This window comes from Spea bombifrons, chromosome 12 (genome assembly GCF_027358695.1).
Source record: "Spea bombifrons isolate aSpeBom1 chromosome 12, aSpeBom1.2.pri, whole genome shotgun sequence".
NCBI classification, from domain to species: domain Eukaryota; kingdom Metazoa; phylum Chordata; class Amphibia; order Anura; family Pelobatidae; genus Spea; species Spea bombifrons.
Window position 1 is genome coordinate 12593633 of NC_071098.1, and position 25329 is coordinate 12618961.

At 37.7% G+C, this 25329-nt stretch overlaps 1 protein-coding gene across 1 annotated transcript; it reads left to right on the forward strand.

Annotated features, from left to right (window-relative positions):
- Positions 1-730: 730 nt before the first annotated feature.
- Positions 731-19847, forward strand: HTR3B (5-hydroxytryptamine receptor 3B). Its single transcript, XM_053452448.1, has 9 exons — positions 731-1033; positions 8415-8603; positions 11566-11610; positions 11937-12046; positions 12655-12824; positions 13235-13392; positions 17353-17563; positions 18113-18313; positions 19405-19847. The coding sequence occupies exons 1-9, from the start codon at positions 731-733 to the stop codon at positions 19653-19655; spliced, it is 1638 nt and encodes a 545-aa protein (XP_053308423.1). The 3' UTR covers positions 19656-19847.
- Positions 19848-25329: the final 5482 nt, after the last annotated feature.

A 25329-nucleotide genomic window follows, 5' to 3' on the forward strand; every position in this document is an offset into this window, starting at 1 on the left:
TTCAATTTTACTGTTAGTTATTATATTGCAGGTTGTGTAGCTAAGTATTTAATCCCAAGGGGGGGGGGCACAGATCCATTAGAAAAGTCTAATATAAGGAGCAATAGTTAAAGGATATTTCCATGAAAATCTGTTATTGAGAAAATAGTGCTTCCAATATTTGTGATCTAGTTATATTTTTGTTAAGAAATGGCAGCTTATTATTACCAACCAGTAACAAGACCAAATTCCAATTTTCCTTTATTATTCTTCCACACTTTGCTATTGAAAGCATGAAGAAAGAACAAACTTAATCAAAGTTTTTTGTGATTGCTAGAAATTGCTGAGATAAAAAGGTTTAATTTGCACTGCTCTGACACTGGCTTCTAGTCATAGGTATGGATTATTTATTATTATTATTATTAGTAGTGATTAAATTTAGCTGTAAATCAACATTAAATATAGGGCAATGTCAATACAACAACATTTCAAACTCTAATCAGGGTTAAGAAGTAGAATTTCTTAGTTCCTACTTTAACGTTAAGACGGGCCATCATTAAAGATTCCATAACGCTTAACCAACCAATATTTGTTGACAAAATTTAACAGATAAGAGGCTATCACATGGCTACCACACAGCTTACCTACAACTCACAATCGTTTGAGCAGCCAAGCTTGGCTTTACAAATCAGGAGTAGATCTTTTGGAATAGTTTGTGTTAGTTGAAATGTCTTTATTCTCAAAAGTAAGTATGGAGGAGAAGCTCTCAGAGATGAAAAACAATGAGTTGAGCATCCAGACCGTGTCCCTCTGGCTCATCCACCACAGGAGGCATTCTGAAGCCATTATCTTTGTATGGGACACAGAGCTGGGTAAGGCAGAGACAAAGAGAAAGCTGACTTCAATACACTTGGCCAACAATGTCATCCAAAATAGAAAAAGGAAAGGACCTGAGTCCTGTCATCGTGGATGCCTTAAACATGCCAGTAGTGAGCTAGATGCCACCTATAAGAAACAGCTAGACGGAGTCCTTTCTGTTTGGGAAGAAAGGGCTGTAGATAGTCCTATAATCTTGGAACAACTAAGGCCAAACAATAAAATAGTTATATTTCAGTAAAACATCCACCAAAAGCACCTCCACGGACACAAGATGTTTTACTGTGTATGATACATGAGCTTGAGAACTCAATATTCAGTGACGCAGCTGCAGACTGGCTATGGAAATAGGTAGGGGGCCGGAAGGAGCTCATCCAAATGCCAGACAGTATTCTGCAACAGCAGAGAAAGATAATTGATGCAAAGGGATCTCATGGGGATGGTGTTCTGTCACAGATTTACTAAAATACTAATAATATTTACATACTAACAATAATCCTCTATGGTGTAGGGAAGCGTAGGTATAGTGGGAAAAAAGAAGGTGACAGCAATGGTATTTCAGCAAAACCACCACAAATGCACCACGGGGCCAAAGATCTTCCGTGTGTGATAAGTGAGCTTGAGAGCGCAGTCTTGAAGAGTGCATTTTTGTATTTAACTCGTTCTTGACAATATCTCCGGGAAAACTTACCAAGCCCCCAGTGGAAGGTGCCCCACTTTGGGGGGTATGCAGTGACCTTAACAAATCCCCTCTGTGTATATAATACCGTCCACACTAACAAGCGCATATGTCAGCAGCTAAATTTCATTAGGGGCCTCCTCCGTATCCCCATGAAGAGTGCTTTATATAGTTCTCTCTGGTGGTTAACATGGAACAGCTCATAAACACAACAGGGGGCTTGAAGGACAGAGCCTGTGGGCCCCTAAGGTAAGCCTGGGCCTGGGCACGGCTGCCCCTTTGGCCAAAAGTTATAACCGTCCCTGAATATAGCACTTCAAGCCATGTTCCTGCCCCCTTCTCCATTTTTTATATTTATATATATTTTGGGGCCACCTACCAATGCACCTCCTGCTGTCTGCACACATTCGAGGCTCATGCTGCCTTTTGATATTATATAATGTTCCTGTATTAGAATTAGCGAGAGAAAGCCAAAGATCCATTAAGTAGGTTTATTTTATGTTCTGAACTGCGCCACGGAACATATAGGAAAAGTGACAGATATCTTGTGTAAAAAAGGCATATGTAGCCAGATAAGCAACCACATATACGTGCAAAATGTATTAAAGTAAATCACATAATAATAATAATAATAATAATAATATTTCAAAAGAGTCTTTTGGCTGAATCCCAAGTATAATGATTTAAGATAAAACATTAATTTTAGTTAACAAATAAAAAATAAATAAAAGAATTCTGGCATCCAGTAAAGTGTTGTCTCCTGAACTCAGCAAATTAATTGAAAAATAGGGTTTTAATCATATCACAGGATTGAGGTCTGTTTTGAAATAAAAACCTGACTTCTATTATGGTAAAAAAAAATCACCATTTTTTCAGGGATATCAAAATACAAAAGAGGAAAAAATGAATTCATCAACGGAAAGAAGCTCTAAGCAAAATCTCATCTCTTACGTTTCCCCAATGATTTTCTGCCCTTGTCGATATGTTGTTATTGTCGTATTCACAGCTCAGAACATGCGCCTGTCACACAATTTCCGCCAGTCTGCTCACTTACAGCGCTTCCTTGTTACAATCTATTTACCATTTCAAAGTTAGCAGCCTCTTAGACATCTAATTCCTAGTAACCTGTGGTTTGTGGAGTACTTCATCTGCTAACAATGCACATTAAAATCTATAATACCAAAGCAGAAAAAGCCAAAAACTACTGGTTGGGTGATACCGTATATTCTGTTTAATTATTTGGTTTTATATGTAGCGGCCCTGAAATGATTATCAGACTACTACAGTCATATCTTTTTATCAGTACCTTCATCAAGCACTGCATGATTAACATTATTTCTATTTTTATGATAACAAAGATTGGAAACAAAAAACATCACCAGTAATGTATTTCTAAAATCCCGCTTCTATAATGAATTCATTTCTAATTCAGGTAAAACTTGACTCCGGCATTCCTTGGGATCTAGCTTATATTATGTACTAAGAATAAAGACTGACTGCAGAAGGAAGCTTCATGGTCCAGCCATGGCGGTAGCTAGATTTTAACCCCATGTCTTCCACTGCAGATCGTGGAATAAGTACAATAAGTAAAGTGGAACTGGAATAAGTTTTTAAGTACAAAGTTCCCAGTTCTAAAGGGCCATTTGTCATCCTGAGCCCAAATATTTGTTCTTTCTCCCAGCTCTGGTATATTTTGTAATATTTACATATTTATTATGTATTTAGTCTACAAAACTTTCTAGTAAAGATTGTTCTAATAAATTACATTATATATATAGATATATCAAATTCCATTTGCTTTTAATGTCTGCACCAAGACAGAAACCACTTATAGCAAAGCTGTAGTTTCCATTACCATGTGTGGAAATAAAAGGAATTCAATTAGATTCAGATATATTAATAGGTATTTGTTTGTGTTTACAGATTTTTTAACAATACAGGAATTTCCATTAGTTTTATATAAAACGAGCATTTTTGTATTAACCAATGTAAACTCAGTATCCGTACCATTGATAGAAAGTCACATTTAGTTATTAGTATCAGTCCCTGAGCTTGCAGATTCAGCGGTTATTTCAGCAGATGGCAGCACTTCGTCACAGAGGCTGGTGCCGAGCAATAATCGTGAATTCTAGGCTTGTAAATACATTCATTTTAATTTAAATATGACGATGTATGATATGGCGTTCACTAAGGATGCTAAAGTAATATCCACAATACATGTGGCTTTTTGTTTATCGAGATATAAAAAGAATTGGAGTATGAACATAGACTAATGTGAATTTAGTAAAAAATGTGAATTTATTCTCTCTTTCTACTGATGTTATTACTTTGGCATTATTTTACTTTAATTGTATATCATTGTCTGGTTCTAAGCCTGTATTATGTATAGATGCAGTCACGTTTCCGCAGATAGTAAATTTGTATACAGAGACTTATAGCCCTGGGTTGGGGTCTGTGGTGTATTATGAGGGTCACTGTCCATGGTACTGATTTGTTTTATTTTCTAGCCCAGAAATGCACGATTCCAGGTATTGAGGGCTGCAAACAAGCCAGGCCAGCCTGAAAACAAGCTGTTAATTCAATTGTAATTAAGATTCCCGTTCTCAAGCTGGGATATCCAAAACTGCGGCCCCCAAGGTCACTTTGCAGAAATGACTTGGCACAGTATTTAATGGGCCAGTTGGGGAGATCTCCATTGTAACCAGCCCATCGAGCAGTGGCACTGCAAGGATCCTGACCCCACAAAAAGGCAATTGGCTCCCCGGACCTGTCGGCCTAGGCCAGAATAAGCCACTGCCTGAAAGGAGCATGTAAGCTCTTGTTTATTTTAGTAGGGATCTGTGAAGCATACCTTCATGCACTTAGATCTAAGACCAGTAAACCATCTCTAACCTTAGAAAGAGAATTGGTCTCAAATAATCCATTGTACCCAGTGCAGTAAACTCACTTGGGTTCGCCAAGTACTGGTCCATGGGGCAGGCCTACCCAAGTTTTTCCAGAAGTACGGTTTTCCTTAAACACCTTGAGAAGACGGTAATTAATCAGAGAAAGCTGATATTTATGGGTATTTTACCTCAAAAAGTATCAGGAACAACAGTCGCAGTGTTAAATGCTATTATACAATGCAGCATCTTCTACAAAGCTAGAGACTTGCAATGTCCAGCCATTCAGAAGATCCAATCAATTACTGTTAAGTCTTCCTACTTTTTTGGATAGACATGTTGTCTCCAAGGGCCAAAATGAAATTTCAGAGATGTCAAAGAAACAGGAATGGGCTGAAACTATGTCTGGTGTCTATGGTAACGCCTATGGCGATTATGACCAAAAAGGCGACTCCATGTTTTTCATACAGGAAAAAAGTTTAGCATCCTGTGGGCTACCGCCACGAGTACAGCCGCATGCTACGTTAATTCCAAATAGCCATTCAAAAAGATTACAGAGATCATAACTGAAGTAGAACGATTGCCTTGATTTTAGTATGGGGAAAATAACATCAGTTATGGTCTGGGACTTTTCCTAATGTGTTATTCCGCATTTGCCTCTGTGGCTATAATAGTTTATTACAACATCTATTATACTGGCTGTCGTTGCCATTACGACATAATACATTTCCCTGACTATGCAATGTACTGCAGGGCCTTTTAAAATTCTGGGATTTAAAGAACAACTCCTAACATTGATTAAATATCTCATTTTCATTTCAGTGATTAATCAACTGTGGAAATTTGCTGTTCTTTCCCGTGGTTCTGAGAACGGGTCATTAGTGTTTAATTACTCTTAAAAAACAATCAGACACTCAGAATTATCGGAAAGAAACTGACTTGTTTTGTTGGGATTTATGGTTGTCTCACCCAAAATAAAATTCAACGGCCGTAAACCGATGCTCTACCAAAACAACATGTACATGACGACTCACAGAAACGTACTTATGCTCCTTTAAAACCTAAAGCCGTATATATACAAAGAGCATCTCAGGGGTGTAGATTGACCAGAAACATGCTATTGGTTGCTATGGTGATTGCTCCATGTTTAACACAAATACATTTTTATTGATAAAGGTCACGCATTTTTTTTTAAGTCTAGAGCAAATAAATCCATTATTGATAAAGCTCTGTGTTGATCTAATTAAAATTAACGGGTTTTGGGAGTGTGAAGGGATATAAGCATTTAGAATATATAGACGTATTCTTTTACTGATTGACATTTAGATGGGTATGCTCATTGGAGAATTAGTGGAATCCATCCATATAGATGTATAAAACGGGATAAATATGATTATATAACTTTGTACAATGAGATCCATGATTTAAAGGATACATTTTGTCTATATAGACAATAGAAGCTTGAAGGGGAACAATTTAAAAACACATTATATAGAAGCAACATTAAGATAAATCGGCCCCATACCCAAATCATTGCTGGCCTACATACATAGTATAATGGATATAAATGCAAGCACTGGCTATTTATTGGCCCATAACCCATGCCAGTCTATTGATCTTTCATGTGATGTGTTCGTATCAATGAGGGGAACGGGAAGCGGGGAATTGGAATAGCTATGACCCGAGTAAAGAAATCTGGCTGAAGGAATAGGTAACAAGCCAAAAAAAAATAATAGAAGAGTGAACTGAGCTACTTTTCTCATCAACCAGAACACACAATAAACCAACATGTTTGCCTATTTTTTTTAAGTTAAAATAATTGACACAAGTATTCACTTCTCAGCTTGTTGAATAATGTATAATAAAGCATATTTAACCCCTTAATGACACAGCCCGTACATGTACGGGCTCAAAATGCATTGTTTTCAATGGGTTTAGGGACCGCCCATTGTCCTTAAGGGGTTAATATACTGTATGTACTTACCTACATAAGCATATTAGAATAATAAGCTATATTAACATGGAATAGTAGTCTAGTAAGACTTAAAAATCAAGTCTTCAATCTGTATGTAGAAAGGAATCAGAACGAGACAATGAAGGGAGCGTCGGCAGTTACGCTATTATTAGGTTACATTGAACCAAGATGGGTTCTTCTACTTAGTTTACAGATGCTATTTTGGAATCTGCGATTACCGGAATATATTCACGAGCTGGACCTTAGCCACAGGTAAAGGATCTTCACGAAATCTAATTAACAGTGCATTTGGTGTCTTCCAAGGACTCTTGTGGTATTCACGGTTTGGTCCCCTCGGCTCAAGATGAAATCTGACTTTTAATGGGATTACTTCGAGCGAGGAGGCTGGATGGACAGCCAGCTAATTTTCAGGTAACCGTAGACTTTCCTTTTGGCTGGAGATAGTTTAGACACATTCAGTGGGTCCGGATCCGACACCTGCTCCCGAGACTATGAAAAATCCCTATTCTGCTCTGTGATTTTATTGCCACATATTCCACGATTTATTTAGAGATGGAGTCTTTAGCCAAGTTGTTAATACTTATTTCAGGTAAGACTTACTTTTGCCAATAAGTAGCTGTTCTTGCATTCTGTTATACATTATAGATCGTAGTTATGAAAAACGAAGTTAACGATTTAATCATACAAAATACTTTTAGTGGCAAGTGACATTGTGTTTAGAAAAAGTGGTTTCCATATTTGAAACAATAGATACTATTTCAGAAGTGTTTTCAGTTCTTGCTCTGCAGATGATCAATCATAGGATAAGGATCATATTTATAAAGAGCAGTTCTCAGGCAAAGTTGTATATTTCAGGAGCAGTCACCATAAAAACCACTGACATTTTCCGTCTGATTGCTCTACATTTACCACTTTCCTCCATGAGCGAACATACGGTTTGTTTAATTTGTCTTCATATGTTATTGCTGTTATTGATTTACAATGGCGGAATGGACACCAATATATTATATGCTATCTCTAATATAAAAACTATATTAACTTATCATTTTGGAACCTGAACTAGAATGAACTCCTCAAAGTGTGTTCAAATGTTAATTTAATTTCATGTGTTTACTATGATTTTGAGTTACTTACATACAGGCACATAATATTTCTTTTGCAAATACACTGAAGTTTTAATATGAGGTTATATTGTTCTAAAGACAAAAAATAATTAGGGTACAGGTTCCTTAAAGTATTCATTCCACCCTTTTTCTTTAAATAATCCCTGTATGCTAGAAACTAAAATTAATTCCCTGGGGGGGATCTCAAAATGGACTTGTGTGTAATTTAAATGGAATATGAATGAGAGCACTTAAATGCTTCAGCCTACATCAGACACTTTCCAAGTACTTATATTAATTTGCAAATCGCCAGATCTTATATAGTTATATAGCTTATGTTATAAAGTGTGATATTTACATTTGTGTATGATTTATATCTGCAAATATGCCTATTTTCATGTACGCATTAATCTATATATTATATGTATAATCCTTTTCTTTGCATGTTTAAATTCATTCACTGTATTAACCTCTTCCACTTATGCTGGGCAGCTATTCCACTTGTCTATCACCCTCTCAGTGATGTAAAACATCTTTACATGACATCATCTAAGCCATATTGTGAGAGTACACACAACCTTTCATAATTGTTGTTCTATTTAAGAAATCATTACAATTTTAACAGTGGGAAACTCTATTTTTAAGGTCTATATTGACATATTGATTTATGATTCTGAGTCCAGATGAAACATATAAGGAACCAGCTTGATTTATTACCAGTCAGTATGGGATGGATTTACACAAAACTACATATAGATGTTTAGGTACCTGCTGTAAAATGTAGGAGTCATGGCTACAAGAGACAGGAAAGGTTGTACTCATGTGTAGCTACCATACTTGTTCTTCTTTGTGCCTTCACTGAGCTCAATCCTAGGCAAAGCGGAGCTCTATCCATCACATGAGGTCTTCTTTAACCTCAGACTCTCCTTTTAACAGTTACTCTCCCCGGACCCTCGTCTGCTGACCTTCCTCAAACAAAGAATTCAGCTTTACATCAGTTAACAAAACACCTTCTGATCAACTACCACAAAGGTGTGAGACCGGTGAAAAACTGGAGCGAAGCCACCACAGTCTACATTGATCTCTTTATCCACGCTGTTTTAGACGTTGTAAGCAAAGTCAAGTTATTTTTCAACGTTTTTTTGTAATCTGTCTCTATAATGATTTATCGCCCATTGATCCATAGAAGTCCCACTAACAAAGTTTTTTTTTCTCTGTTACAAAATGTATCTCTTGCATAGAAAAAAAAATGCATTTAAGATCTTAGAGATGTCACGGAATGAGCGCTCACCGCAGGAGTTCTTCAGCCCTCAATCACCTAGCAAGGAGTTGAGCCCCAAGCTAAGAGGACAGGGACTCCCAGCAGTGAGGAGGCTCAGGTATAGGCAGATATAGTTCAATACTGAGTGTGGTAGGCAAAACACGGAGGAATCCAAGTAAACAGCAGGCAGGAATCACAGACTGAATACACTGGATGCCATTTTTAAATCTGGCGCTATTAATGCCCCCCTTCATTCGTGAGCTGTTGGGGCAGCACTGGTGAGTACACGCTGCTCAGGACCCTCGCTCCCCTGGCAGGAGCCTACCTGCCGGCGACAGGTCCCAACTCTCAAAATTGTACCCCGAGTCCAAGGGTCTTTATACCACCTCTCAGGGTCTGGGGGTGAGTGGACTCCTTCATATTGTGCTCTGAATAGCTGCAGAACCAAAATCGCCTACATCGTCCATTTTACAGCTTTACAGATTACACTTACTTGGATGTTATGATTAAATATGAATGTGGTATTCATTAGATAACAGAACGGGCCATTTTCATATAAAGCATATTTAGCGAATTATTACCACAATCAGAACAAACAATCATTGAGCGTACAAAATGCAAATAAACAACGGGACATAATGAAGAATTTGGTTACACAAATTAAATATGTAAGCGCAAATGGGCAGACATTTTTAGGTAACGTTTGATGCTGCCATACCCAGTTATTTATGATTAGAGATCATACTATTACATACCATTTTAACTGTCCTTTTTGAAATTCATATTTACAAAACTTTTTTTTTCAGATATTTTTATACATATTAAAAAGACAGCAGCCAAAACAACGTAAAATGCGCATTTTTAAATGCAACTTTTACCCGTTACTTTAAGATGATAAAATACATCACAGCACCGGTCAGTCCCTCTTGGGGATTTTTAATGTATGTTGGCTAGTTATGGATACAGAAAATCACATTTCTTAGTTTTATTATAGAGTATTATAATTTAGAGTTATTATAACCCATACCTTCTTACAGTGAATACCAAGACCCGGCTAATAGACAAACATCTACCGAGAACAACATTTTGAACCTGTGAGTAATAATATCATTCTGCACAGCATCCTGATTAATGGCTCAGGAACTAATTAAAATGTGGGAAAGACTGGTGATTTGTTTAACGTGTCATCTGAAGGTGACGTTACATTTCATCAAAGGTAAACTAGCAACAGCTATTTACGTAAACAAATAATCCATTAAAAAGTTAGCCTGGTCTTAACCAGATCTTCTCATGGAGAGATGTAGAAGAACGATAATTTTTAAATCAAAATGTTATAATGGGAAACATTTTAAGATCATTACCAGATTTTTATTTTTTTCCATTTGAGTATAGTATGTCGTAGAAGACAAAGAATAGATAAATAGAAGAGATAAAGGTAGTAGTGAGAAAAAGTGGTTTGCGAATGGACCATGTTTGATATGCATTTAGTTCCTAGGCCTATGTTGCTTGATTGCAGGGTCTTAATTATCAAACACCCTCATGGTGAAGTGTTTAGGAGCAATCACTCCTTCCATGGGCTCCAAACGATAGTTGTGCTGTTTATGGATCTGTGCGCGTATTTCTTATGGTGCCTTATGGAGACAAGCAGAATTATCAGCATTGACATCTCTGGGACCCTCGTCGCCTTCCAATTTTTAGCTATTAATAACTTTGCAAGCCATCTATTGGTGCCATTTCAATGTCCATATCCAACTTGCAATTCAGCATTTTCTCCATTAATGAATGAATTGATGTCCACCATGACTGCGTAAGTAGGCAGCTCCACCAAATATGGCCCATTGAACCCATCCGTCTACATCCTCTCCAATGCCGTTCCTTCACTGAGGGAAACATCTTGTGTAGTCGGGAGGGTACCTTGTACCACCTGTATAGTAATTTTCTGATAGTTTCACAGTGATTGGATCTTCCAGATTTGGCCAGAAAGTTGGTAATCCCACTTATCCATTGATCCTCCGTGAATGTCCTCTTCAGTTCTGTTTCCCAGTGTGGCAGAAATGGCAACTTTATTGGTTTAGAAGCTCCTATTATGCCAGAGTATCACATCAACAGAGATCTCAGGGTCATTCATACATAACAACGTTAAGGTCTAAGTTTTGCATGACATATTATTTAGTATTATGCTTATTCTTCTTACATTCTCTGTTTAGAAATTATACTAATGTTAGCTTTCTATTTTTAAATTGAAATAATCCAGCTCTTTCTATCATGTATTGAAATGAAATAGTCTTTGGTAATCTGGGTATTCGCCATGCACCCGGCCAGTGATGATGTATGCCACGTAAGTAATGCCACGCTTTTGGCAGAATGTCATCGGAGTTGACATAATCAACGCACAGAACTAACATGGACAGTGTCTTACAGGACATCCTAACTGCATAGGACAGATGTGTAAACTTGTCTTGTGGATGTCCAGTTGATCCATTGGCAGTTCATTATTATTTGCTCTATTGGTTATGGTTGATTATTAGGCTTAGACAAAAGGTAGAAATTATGAAATGTCTCATCAAAGCAAATCATGCTCTGTTTTTAACCAGCATGAGGTTTCCCAGTTATACTTTAAAAGATAATAAAGTAAATTATAAAAGTAAATTAAAGATTATTGGGTAACGGCCAGCAGGATAATCAGAGAACATATATTCAATGATTTACTAGTTGTTGTTTCAGCTATGCACACATGAATGTATGCGATTGTTTCATCCATATATGTAACAAGTAACAAGTTACCACTTTCTTCTGTTTTATGTTAACAGGACGGACAAAATCAGAAGCTAACTACCAGTATCTGGTATCGTCAGGTAACTTCTGACCTCTTGTAACCTAATACCCTGTATATTGGTGACAAACTCCACTCTCCCTTTATAAATACAAAATATAAGTAGAAATATAAGATTGGGTACCCACACTTTCTGCAGCATTAAATGTAGATTTTTTGTGCAGGTACCTCTTTTAAAATCGCAATAGTCAATATTATTTTCACTACTCTAATGGAACTTTTATCTGCAAATATGTATCTCTGGCTGAATGTAGGTCTGCTGTACACGACACGGCAGATGCTTCATCCTGCAACAATTTTAGCTTCACAACCTCATTTATGTGTTGGTTTTGTATTCTTGGCATTTAGATATGGAAAGATGATTTCCTGGCCTGGAACTCTACACATTTTGATGGAATTGAGGAAATTTCCTTGCCACTCAATGCGATTTGGGTTCCTGATATTGTTATCAATGAATTGTAAGTGGACTAGTCATAAAGTCATAAAGGGTTAAAACTGCAAGACAGGAAGAAGAGCAGGCTTGTTTTAGGGAAGACCATAAGGAAGCCAGGTTTTTAAACATGGGGACATCTGGGGTTTGTTTGTTTTTACATGAGGAGCACGTTGCATGATAGGTTGCATGAAGGTGGGACATATTGGACCTGAACATATCTTATAGCTGCCATGTTGATTTAATATTTACCTTGTTACAGTTGTGTTTACAAAAGGGAATTCATCAGACACTCAGAATTCTGATTCGTGCTGATTAGAGTTCAATTTAAGGTAGATCATTGATGAGGATTAGAAGGGATAGAGTCCAACTAAAGCTGAATAGAATCAGCTTGTCCAACTGGACAGCCTGGGAGGGCGAGTAAGACTTTACCTTTAATAATAAGCAACACAACAGAACCAACAGACTTCAAAAGTAGAAAGAGAACAGTACGAGCCGTCCTAAAGTTAACCGACAATAACGTAGAGTGCAGGGATTCTATTTTGACACCTGAAAGATTGGGCACAGAAATGATATAAAAAAAATCAGAAATCCAATTTTGCAAATTGGTGATTTCAAATTTGCTTTACTTTACAGCATAGAAGAAGAAAAGGCTCCAGATCTGCCCTATGTCTATGTGAGCTCCGTAGGAACTATTCGAAACTATAAGCCACTGCAAGTGGTCTCTGCATGTAACCTGGAAACCTATGCTTTCCCCTTTGATATTCAAAATTGCAGCCTCACCTTCAGCAGCTGCTTGCACACAGGTAAGAGATCTCTTTACTACCTAGAAGAGCAAGCATTAAAACACTAGGGACCTATCAATGTACTGCGGTTTAGCCTTTCATTCGTGCCTGATTCACCAGGCTTGGGTCCCAAACTCAGCTTATATGGAGTGCTTATTTTGGAGCTAGATGGAGACTGATTCAAGGGTGTCAAAAGTTAAATGTTAAATTTAGATTAGTAGATTAGTAGTTTAGTTAATAGGCAATAGATCCCCAATTATTTACTAGAATGTGGCCATATGTTTTAGGGCTGTCCATAAGCACCAAGCCCTTTACTTGCTGAACCCGTTACTCTTCATTAACAAACACTAATTGTAATGTTTCCACTGCGCCCAAGTACTTTATCGTCACATATGTATCTGATGAATCCCACATTTTTATATTAAAACTAGTGAACGACCTGAATCTTTCCATCTGGAGGAGCTATGAGGAAATCAGTGAAGACAAGAGCATCTTTCTGAATGATGGGGAGTGGGAACTCCTTGAAGTGCCATCCTCTTATGAGATTCTCCACACACACGGGGGCAGTTTTGCACAAGTAAAGTTTAATGTAAGTAAGCATCATTAGTTTAGCACAATAAATATACAAAAATAAAGGAGCGCACAACAAAAAGCACAAAAGCACAAAAGGCATACATATTCAAATTCCCAACTTGCTGCTAGAATAATAATGACCAATACATACACAAAACAAAGAACGAATTCAGCCAATATCCATCGAATACCATTCAAAAACACCTATCTAAAGCATAATATTGGGGATTGAGGCCATATATAGTCAAATTACCCCAAGGGCTAAGCAGTCCCTCCTCCCACTCAAGTGCCTGATAAATGGTGTCCAGAGAAGGCTTTATATTGCGTTTTAACCCAAATCTGAACAATTCCTGGTTTTCTCCACACATTCTCTTCTGAATGAGGGCATCTTGCCCACAGGTTAATCTTGGACTACAATGAGTGTCAGTAGCTTTGATCAACTCCCCTTTGTCAAACACGATATTTACACACAAAGAAGAAAGTACGGATTCCCATTGGAGAAGTATTTCTTCTAGAATGTTTAGGATTGATCCAGATTGTGCATAAATGTTATGGCAGATAAGAACCATTCAGCCTACAAGGAAGGTGGGTGTTATGAGGCTACTTAAGAAGGATCCGTGGCTCTGTTGTTTCTCATTTAATCTGGGAAGAAACTAGGTTGAGTTTGTTCACCTTCTTGTTATTTAGTTGTGAAGGTTCTGGAACAATATACTTCATGAATCATTATACATATCAGATCTGCTTTGTTAGGAAACTAGCGCTACTACTACAGTACGTTCCTGCCGATAGTTCCAACATTTAGCTATTTACAACATAATTAATTGAGTTTCTCCTTGCAAAATAATGGCCTAGTAAACCAAGATTACTGTTGGTGACTCGATAGATGTAAGAAGCGACGGTGTAAGCTAAAAATGGGAGAAAGGATTGCTAGCTTTAATCACACATTTTGAGGACTAGCTCACTAACTAATTTAAGTTCTGTACATTTTCATAGCCATGAAATAAATATCAAACCAACAGTGTTTGAGTGACTCCAGGACCAATAGGTGGTTCAGTTCCAAATTACCATTAGATAACGTTTTTCACTAAGCTGAAATGCCACAGCTCGTTAAATTGCATATGAGCCAAAGAGCCTCATTATTATCATGGAACAGGATACCAGTACATACAGTAACGCAGGGAACGGCTATTAACTCACACACCATTACCTGCGAGAAGGATTAGGCTGAAATACTTCTACGCATGTGGACAGATTAAATGACAGGGTATATAACATGGGGGTAGGACAACTCAAGAGATGCCTCAAGTCTTCTTTGGAGAACATACTAAGATTATTGATCAAAGAGGAAAACTGACACTTTTTGTTTTCAGAAGATTATAATATCCAGAGCTTGGGGTATGATCTAAGCTCTTTCTCTAGAAGAATTACATTTAAAATAAAACAATCTTAGTAGGGGATGAATATGAAAACATTTGGTTAATGGCAACCTCAAGTGCCACAAACCAGCAGTTCTCTTCTCCAAAGAATCATTGACCACATATAGTACATAAAAATTACTTGGTCAACACACCAAACATAGTCTCACATACAAGGTAGTACAAAAGAGTTTGTAGCACCCAAACTTGGCAATAACAATGAACACATAATCAAGAGCCAGCACCGACAAAAACCTATCTGTGCGCACAGAACATTTTAGAATGACAGGTAATCCATTGAATGGTACAAATGGTTTATTAGTATTTGTTTATAATCATTTCTAGCTTGCCAAGGTAGTGGAGCCAATACATGAAGACATCATTTTAGAATTTAGGGATGACCTACCTGTATGTAGCATGATGTAATATACGCCGTATACGCCGGCAGAGAACAAAGAAAATTGCCCAGGTTGGCAGGATAATAGCTGGAAGCCAGTGCATACTGCGAGCTTCAGATATACTGTTTTTCTGGATTATATTGTTTGATGGCTTCTGACTCGTTTGCTATTGACTTATTCGTTTGCTGTTTGAATGGTATTCGCTGGGTATGCGCTGAATTCTTGCGTTGTGTTGTGTACTTGATGGTCATTATTCTAGCAGTAACCCAGAGATCTGAATATATATATATATACAAACCTTTTATGCTTTTTAGGTTGTGCGCTCCTCTAGTTTGTATTTTTTTCCTCTTTGGCATAGCCACATGACTATCCCATGAATGTTTTAATTGCCAAACTGTATTAGCCTTTACTGCTTCTGATGGGAGACTGCTCCATTTATCTACCACTCTCTCAGTAAAGTAAAACCTCCTTAACCTACACCTTTTACTAGAACTGTGGATACCTGCAGTAAAGGGCAGAATCATGTTCTGAGTAGTGAATACATGGCAGCCTAGCGAGTGCACCCCAGTTCTGAAGGCACATCAGAATGCTCACCTTCAATCCAAGGGGAGATAGCAGAGGGAACATGAAAGGCAAGAGAAATGCGTAGGGTACATTTTCTGCTCCTAATATCTGCATTCTGATTCGTCGTTACTTTGGGGCAGAAAGTATACGGGTGAGCAAATACTACAATCTTTATTTAGATTTTCCCATGCAGTGTCCCCTTTCGTTCTCTGGGCCCCAGCGCAGAATACAGAACAAACCAGTCAATCTATGTTTTTAAAGTAGATACAATGAATTTTCAGCAGTTGCAGGCATAATGATTGGCTATATATTTACAAAGTTATTTTGTCCAAACGGAGTTGCCATGCGCTATGCTGCATCCGGTTTAATTTATGATGCACATCGGAAAAGCGTAACTATCTTACAGTACATTGTTTAGAGACTTTCTATCCAGACTCAAACTATAACATAAATTGCGGGGTACTGGAATGAATACTTGGAATACAATTACACTCAGCTGCATCCTTCCCTTCCAGCCAAACATATTCTTTGGCACAGGTCTTCCAACTGTTTAAGCAGTTATATTACATACGGACCGGGCGCTGCATTCAACGAGGTGTATCAGAGTAGGCACTACCGTGAGTGGGGTGGGAACTGGCCCTAACACAACACCATGCGCAGTGCAGTGTGTACAGCCAAGGACAATGTGTGTGTATACTAATTCATGGTATCCATTATGTTATAATTAACCTGTGCACCCCAGACATGCACAATTACCGATCTAGAGAGCTGACACTCCTTTCTGAGAATCTGGCGCGTCCAGAGGTGCCAACGACCCTGGCAAGACTAGTTAACCACACATAACACCGAGAGATGAATGACCGGCTGGGGACCGCGTTCTCTCATGCAGCAGTGATTTCAGCTTTAATGGCAAAATCATTATCATTACGACAACAGCTCACAAATGAGCAGAGGGTGAAATAAAGAGTGGGGGGTGAGGGATGGAGAATTATATGTGGAATAAATGAGGGCTTTCGAAATTCATAGCATCATAAAGAGAACCTTATCAAACGAACCAGCAGAAGGTTAGACGAGCAGCGGAGCAATTAGGCTAACACCGTAGGGCTTCTATTTCATCTTCTGTGTACTCATCATGTACAAATTTCCAATTAGATTTATTCTTTTCATTATCACAGACGGAGATTTTAAATAGTGTACCGACAGCCTCTTAAAGGTACAGTCTACCCAACAACACATATCTATGGCTTCCATTCATCAAATCCAGGTGTTCTAATATTTTACACCTGTATGTAAAACAAAAAACACATTTAGGTGTACATAATGAAAAAGGAGGAGGGAAAGTGTCCGTTAGGTCAGTTTCATGTCTTCAGCTAACAGCATAAGACAAAAAATGGATTTCTGACATGCCACTTACCCCAAAAATGGATGGCCCAGTAGCTAAATATATTTGAAATTAGGACATTAAGATTTTAGGGTATCTCTAACATTTTTATAAAAATATTTTCCTAGTTGTGGATCTTGGCAGCTGGATTTCCAGTTTCCTTATTGCTCTTGGTGTTAAATTCGAGAACCTAACGTACTTATTATATACTTTTTCAGCTAGTTATTCGTCGACGTCCCTTGCTGTATATTGTCAGCATTCTCATGCCAAGCATCTTGCTCATGACTGTGGATCTCATGAGCTTCTACCTGCCTCCTAACAGCGGCACGAGGATCATGTTTAAGACTAGTATTCTTGTGGGGTATACTGTCTTTCGGGTTAATATGGCTGATGAACTGCCAGCTACTACTTTAAGAGTACCCCTCATAGGTAAGTTCACCAGAACATTATTTTTTAATGCATGACATTGGAACGTTCCCAGAAGTTTTACCCCTACCCACATCTGCCCCTTATTTTGCCCAGTTCAAAAAGCTCCAGTGTACCCATTATACCCAGGAAATACAGATTTTTCTAATAAAAGTTAACTTTAGGGGCGACAAATGCAATAAAAGTATGTATTGGCATTACACGTTATATAACATTTGGCACTAGAAAGCCTAAAGTGTATCCGGTTCCTCGAGTTCCCCTTTACACCCTTTGTGGTTTCTGAAAAGACCCTTAAAAATAGCCAAAATTAGACCGACAGGGAATAAATTAATTATTATATAGTCTTGGTCTACTATTCAACTATGAATAACCGAAACAGCGCTTACACCTTGGTAAACATCCAAACATATGCGTGCAATCTGTTTATATTTATTTACGTGATGAAAGTATACTTAAAATGATCTGCCAACATAAATTTGTTGAGGGCTCTATTAGCATTTATTGAATGTAATACCATGAGAATAAATAACTGTTGTTCTTCTTTTATATTAGGAGTATTCTTTGTGGTTTGTATGGCACTCATGGTGTTGAGTCTTGGCAAATCTATTGTGGTGATAAAGTTTCTTCACCTGGACAAGGAAGAGGCAGGAGGACTCTTGGAGTCCCGTTGTCCGCTGGTAACTAAGGAGAACTTTGACCACAAGAAAGACAACACAGAAGACACATCTTTGGGTTCTATCAACGAAACATCAGGTATACATGACCGTTTATAGCATGTTATTATATATTAAGGTCTGAAAGGTCTGAACATTCATGTTGGCAATGATCAAAATGGAAGACAAGCAGGAGAATGCTAAATTTGAAGAGGCAAATAATTCAGATACATGTTCCATATACAGTAAAATGTATCACATTTTTAATGCACACTTTCTGATATAAAAAAGGTTAGCAAGTCATCTTATTCCTTAATGATCACTAATTGGATTGACTGCTGATATGTTTTAAGTTCATTTCAATAAAAAGTCTGCCATAGCACTCACCTCTCAGCCATTGTTAATGAATGCAGTCAGTCAAGAGGATCTGCCTTGGGTTCCATATCGTTCTCTGAAAATAAAGAAAAAAACAAACCTGAGTTTATATTTTATTATTTTTTTCTATTAACTTCCTTATATTTAATATTATCTTTTATTTATATAGAGCCAACAGTTTACGCAGGGCTTAATACAATACATAAATTCAAGGGATATGACAAGACGAGAATTGACAGACTAAGACAAACCGATACATTTGGTGGAGAGAGCCCGGCTCGCAAGCTTACAATCTAGAGGAAGGGTATCTTATACTGCAGGACAAGAGCAACCCTATACGATTTCACTTAACCATAAATCTATATATAATCCATTGTGTAGTATTAATAAAATAAAAATATATTGCAAAAATGAACCAAAACATCTGCTTTTTTGTTACTATAAAACCACTAGGTCAGATGATGAGAAATAGTTAATTTAATAGTCCTGCATTTTGCAATAGATCATATGCACAGTGTATAAATTTTTAGCAAAAGCCACACTAATACTCCAAGATATATACCTTTAATAAGGTATTCCGGCAATGTTATAGCAGTAATAGCATAACTTATGTCGCCCCATAAATTTTTCTTACAACATACAGTGTTTCACGTAGAGAATTTCCCCCCACTCCTTGACTTAACAGAAATATTTTTTTATGCGTTTTTTTGCTAACTCTCCTGCCTTGAGTGAATTAACCTTTCTAAATTAAATGGTTTTTTTTGTTTGTGATGTAAGCGGTCTGTTTATATTAAACTGTTTATTTGTTTGATGCAGCACATATAGAGTTTCCCGGGCCTACAGTATCAGCTGACCCACTGATGGAAAAGATCCTTGAAGAAGTCACGTCAATCCGCTCCTACATGGAAGAGATGGAATCAGAGGAACTCTGGCACACTCGTTGGCTACGTCTCTGCTACAAATTAGACAGTCTTCTATTCCGGTCTTATCTCATTCTCTTTACAGCCTATGCTGCTACTCTTACCTTGCTATGGTGGACATGGAGCTCCTATGGTACCCCCAGCTAGAGTAGAGAAGTGATCCTTGCGTTGTCTTCTTAGTCATTCTAACTAAAACCATATTCACAACAGATCTGATGACTATAGTGAATAGTTGAAATTGGCGTACATTGTTTTACATACATAGAAACACTTGGTCATTATCTAGTTAACATGCATGTACCTACATATGTACATACTGTATCATTAAAATACTAATCAAAATCATATTGGGCCTGTATTTATTTGCCACCAGAGATTTGGTGTGGCCCAGAGTCTATAGTTCACATATGTACTCCAACTCAAAAGGTCCATGGAGAAACTGGCCACCAAAACGTAGATCTACTCTAAAAGTTGATGGACATTGCCTAAGATATAAAATATTTCTTCATTACGAGGTTGGTGAATACATGGAATAGGTTTTCAGGAGAAGTGGTAGGAGAATTTAGGCATGCATGGGAAAGGCATAAGGTTATCGTTAACATAAGACATGACAAAAAAAACAAGTCACATCTGGGGTCTTAAAATAATGGACTTACTAGAAAAACTTCTTATCAGTCAAGAAATTATATGTCTCTTTTGATACTAATTAATCTGAATGGTTTTGAACATTTTTCTCACATTATTCAGAGACCAGGAAGACGCACGGTCACACATACGTTTCAGTAAATGTTATATTGTGATTATTTAAAACAAATGAACTATGAAGAGGCTATTTAGTATTTAATTCACACAATATCCAGTCCTGTCCAACGTAAGTTCAAAAGGGGGTAGACTTCCCCAAGATTTTTCCCCAAGTATAAAATTAGGAAAACAATATATTAAATAAATGAATTAACCATTGATGGATATAAAGAGTGTGATTTTTTTTCTTGGGCAATGATAAAAAGCTTAATAAATAAAAGAAAGCATGCCTACCAATGGTTAGCAAACTACTAAAAACTATGAAGCCGTGTCCTTAAAACCACAAACCAACAATAGAAATCACTGGGACAATGTAAAGAAACCTGAACATTTACCCAACGTGAAATTGCAATATTTTTATAATTCATAATAATGCACCTAACCTCCCCCTAACTGGTAATCCTATCTACAGTGCAAAGGTGTGTTGGAAGCATCTTATGACTGAGAAGGGAAGGTTCAGCATTCTGCTATTCTGTACATGTAACAGCACCATTATAGTTTAATGCATAGCTCAAATGATAGAAAAAGCAGCCTTTATGTTATAATTTTCTCAGGATATTATTTAAATGCTCATGGTTGCCAGACTTAAAAGAGCGTGACATCAATCACCGTAAGAGGATGGAAGATGTGCATCATTTAGGTGTAAGAAATATAACTCAAACCCAAATCCCTCTGTCTCTCACTTGATGTTACTTTTTTCCACAAATCCGAAACCCTACCCCCTAGACATGCCTTTAACCACAACCCCTAAGCAAACATATAACACGCTGAGAGGTCAAAGCTGTGATTGCTAATACCAAGGGAAGGAGGAGTACATTACTACCAAGTAGTAGTGCTCATTAATATACAAAGTGTGAACAGCTCTTTTGGTGACTCTCCCATTACATGTACAGTTGTCCTCTAATTTTTTTGTGTCTAATTAATATTTTACTCAAAGGCAAGGTTGTCATAATTTGGAACCCAAAACCATCCTTTATTAATGACTTTGGAGAAGTGGTATTACGCAACAAATAAGGTTCTCTTAACCCTGGGGTGTGAGCAGACCGTTCTCCGGCTGTTGTGTTCTAAAAGTTCAATAATACTCAGCTCTGCGTTCTCTTTGTCTCTGTTTGTCTCCTCAAAGCTCCTCTCCATTCTCTGCATTTCATCCCAGGAGCACATTTTTCATAGTCTCACTTCAGTCTGGTTCCATAATTGCTCTGGAGTACTGGAGTACTGTCTACGGTTCTGAAGATTCTATTCACTATTATGTTCTTATGCAGACACGTTCCTTTCCTATTTCCCCTTTCTCTTTACATGATGCTCTTCACTTGATCTTCCCTTTCTTCATCACTTTTAACCCCTTCATTTATAATGCCATATAACAAGAGTTATTCTTAAGCCTATATTCCTTACTAACCTTCCTAGGTATGTGAGGAGCATCTTATGCCAGGGAGTGTTTTAGAGACTTTGAGGTCTCTGCCAGTAGAGATTATCTCCTGCTTGTTATGTTTCAGCCATTAAAACTCCCCATGTGGAACTTTGGGAGCCATGCTATTCTCCCAAATGAACACACAATGCTAGTAAATGTCGATATCCAACATGTGCATTCAGATGGAACACATCAAAGAGACACTTTATACAATAGAAATGATTAGAGATCCAATATGCACAGAAGAAAAACAAATAATATATTCTTGTAAAACTGGAATTCATAGCAAATAAAATAAATAGAGACTATGATCACTTAAAAGGAACAATGCTTTCTTCCTAGGAAATTACTATGTGAAATGCCATACGATTTTATTGTATTGTGAACATAATTGAAATGTATACATCAAAGCTTAAAGAGCATTATTGATTTGTGTACATATATAGTTATTGGATTGTTTCTGAATATGTTAGACGGCATGTAAATAAGCCCTTGGCTGCCACGGAGGGATCACGGTTTCCTTTGGATTTATTTGTAATCATGTTATTAAAAAAAAAAAAAAAATTACAAAAAATGCTAGAATCACAAATCACAATTTATTGATGTTCACAGCGTTCACGTGGTTCTCTATATCACAATATTCTATATTGTATAAAACGAGCTTATTTTCAAGTTACCATAATATATAATAATGAATCTAGGTGGATCTGTAAGTTACAGTAAGGTGAGGGTCTGCTTTAAGTCAGTACAGCTTGGTGTTAAATATTTTATTAACTTCCTCGTTCTGAACTAGCTGTTCTGTAAAATAGAGATTTTGAGAAAATGGGAAGCCCATGCTACAAAATGTTAGCCTTAAATGCATACTTGCCAGGAAAAAGTTATACTTCTAATAAAAATGCAATACAATAACACTTATCGACGATCAAAAAGATAGGAGGGAAGGTGAAGCAAATACAGATAATCCAAATTAACAAAAAATAAACGCACAGGAGGAAAGGAGGGAAATGTTTAATTCTAAAATGTCATAAATATTACAGTACATAATTTATTATATATTAGCATCCAGTAGCACAAAAGATCCCACGCGAGGCGAGACCGTCCCCCTTAAGGACCCTAAATACCTCTGTCCCTCTTTTCCAGAAATCCCTACTCTTAATTACCCCCTTTGTCACACCCCACAGATCCACATTTTCCTGAACCCCCATAGAGCCTCGGCATTAGTTTGTTGGTGGTAAAGATCTGCTATCTTCCAGCCCAGAACATCGTGGTATGACATCATATCTTGGTGCTCCACACTATGTAGCCAAACAAAGGAGTAAATCATGAGAAATGTGTGCCGGCAGAGATTTACCCATCATGGCCTGGCACCCCTTCGGTCCACCCTAGGTGTAATTATTTTAGGCCTAAACACAGTTCTTCCCGCTATCATTCTTTCACTCCTCAGCCACTTCTCCTTAAGAAACGGGCAGCTTTCAGCTAGACCACCCAACGTCGTCTATCCACATTCTGAAAAGAGAGGGCTCATGGTAGCCGGAGCATGGATGTTCCTAGGTATGGCAATAAGGCTAGCAAGCCTGAATGATCAACTCCTCAGCATGCAAATAACCCCTCCATCTCCAAACTATTTACACACAGCCACGGACATCAGATGGAAGGCATTAAATTATAGAAGACACGTAATTTTGTAAAAGCCAGCAGCTGTGGCTGTGTGTGCCCCTCAGGCGTAGAATGGGGACCTGCATCCAGGCACTTTATAAATATACTTTATTGATCCTGACAGTTCCAGCTGACTTAGAGATGGAATACCTCACAATCACCAAAAAATAATCTTCTTTCATGATTCTTTTGGCTTGTCGCGTCTTGGTAGGATGGCTTTAAACAGTCTTAACGCTGCTGATCAGATGGCAAATCATGAATTTAATGTACAGGACGTGCATTTGCCTTTTCAGTGGCACGATGACAAATGATTTATTTGCTTCTGGTTCTTGAAGTTATTGGTGGAACTTTATTTTCCACCGGGTTTGTAAAAATATGACAGTTTTGATTTGCAGATCACAGTCAGTGCAGATATCTATATTCATTGTTTAATACGTTAATCTCTCGCCATTTAAGATCTTTGCCAGGTTAGGTAAATAGCCGATAAAACCCTTAAGTTACCCCCAGGCCCAGACTGGCCATCTGGCAAGACGGGTTTCTGGTGGCCCAGTGCCTAATGGTGGAGGTCACTTACCTTAACTTCTGGTCCCTTAGTGTGTGGTCTCTAGTATGATACATACAATAGAGTAGACCGTAGCATGTAGCCACGTGTATCTACGTGTATCCAGCAGGTAGACACACATACAGTATGTCATTGATCCCTAATCCTGCCTACGCTCACGCATGTGGCCGACGATGAGCGTTGTTCAAATTATAGCTCCTGGCACGTCTAGTTCGGGGCAGGCAATGGGCGTTAGAGTGCAAGTACCACATGGCAGCATTTCAGAAATCTGGACTACTAGATTAACATATAGAGTTATACATACTGGCAGCATATAAAAATGTCTGGAAAATGTGTGCGCCTGGGATGATAAATTACATACTATGATATTTATGGTTTTTTTGTTTTATTAAATCTCCCTCTCTCCTCTCATCTTCTTCGTATTAATTAATTTATATTTTATTGTAATGTTTTTTGTTGTTTTTTTAAGAATACCTTCTTGAAAGACATATACTATTTAAATATTAAATGTTTTCTTCTGCTGAGGTAAGCAGGGGATTGATGTCTGATGCACGGACCCAGACTCCCCCAACAGGCCTTTCAAATAAGCTTGTTTGATATTAGTGTTATATGATGCAGTATAACCACCTTGTGTCTTGTTGCTGTGCTCAGTCTTACCGTAACGTGTGACTTTTGACATTAAACTGTCTTCAACATTCGCACCTCGTTAGTGAGCTTGGCTGTTCTGCACCCAGTTTCAGTTAATGATTGTGTTTTAACCTACACATTAAATTGATGATCATTAGCACCTGTTTGGTATAATTGTTTTATCATACGCCTGACTATGTGCCTACAAAATCCCTGACGTTGCACAAGTGTCCCTAAAAGAAGTGATGCTGTTTTGAAGGCAAAGGATGGTCACACCAAATATTGATTCCATTTAAATGTTTCTTCTGTTCATTCACTTTTAACATGTCTATTTTTGAAAATCATTCCTACTTTTCTTCTCACCTGCCTAAAGCCTTTGCACAGTGTAACACTAGCCACATCGCAGCAAAAATACAATTCTAGTTGAATTAAAATCTACATATATACATATATATATATTTGTAGATGCACACATAGCATGACTTTAGAAGGTAGGGTAGGATAATTTCCTATGAGGACACAAGCTCAATATTCCTTCACACATCCCTCTGAAATGTTTAAATTGTGTGTATTAATTAACACATTATTCACAGACTACACAATGCTGAAAATTACAGCTTACCCAAATGCTACAGGAACTAGTTGGCCACCACATATACACACCTTTCTGTAATGTATTACCAGGGCCGGCCCAAGCCATAGTGCCGCCTGGGGCGAAGTTTGAAATGCCGCCCACCTCCCTACCGATGCCACTGCTCATTATC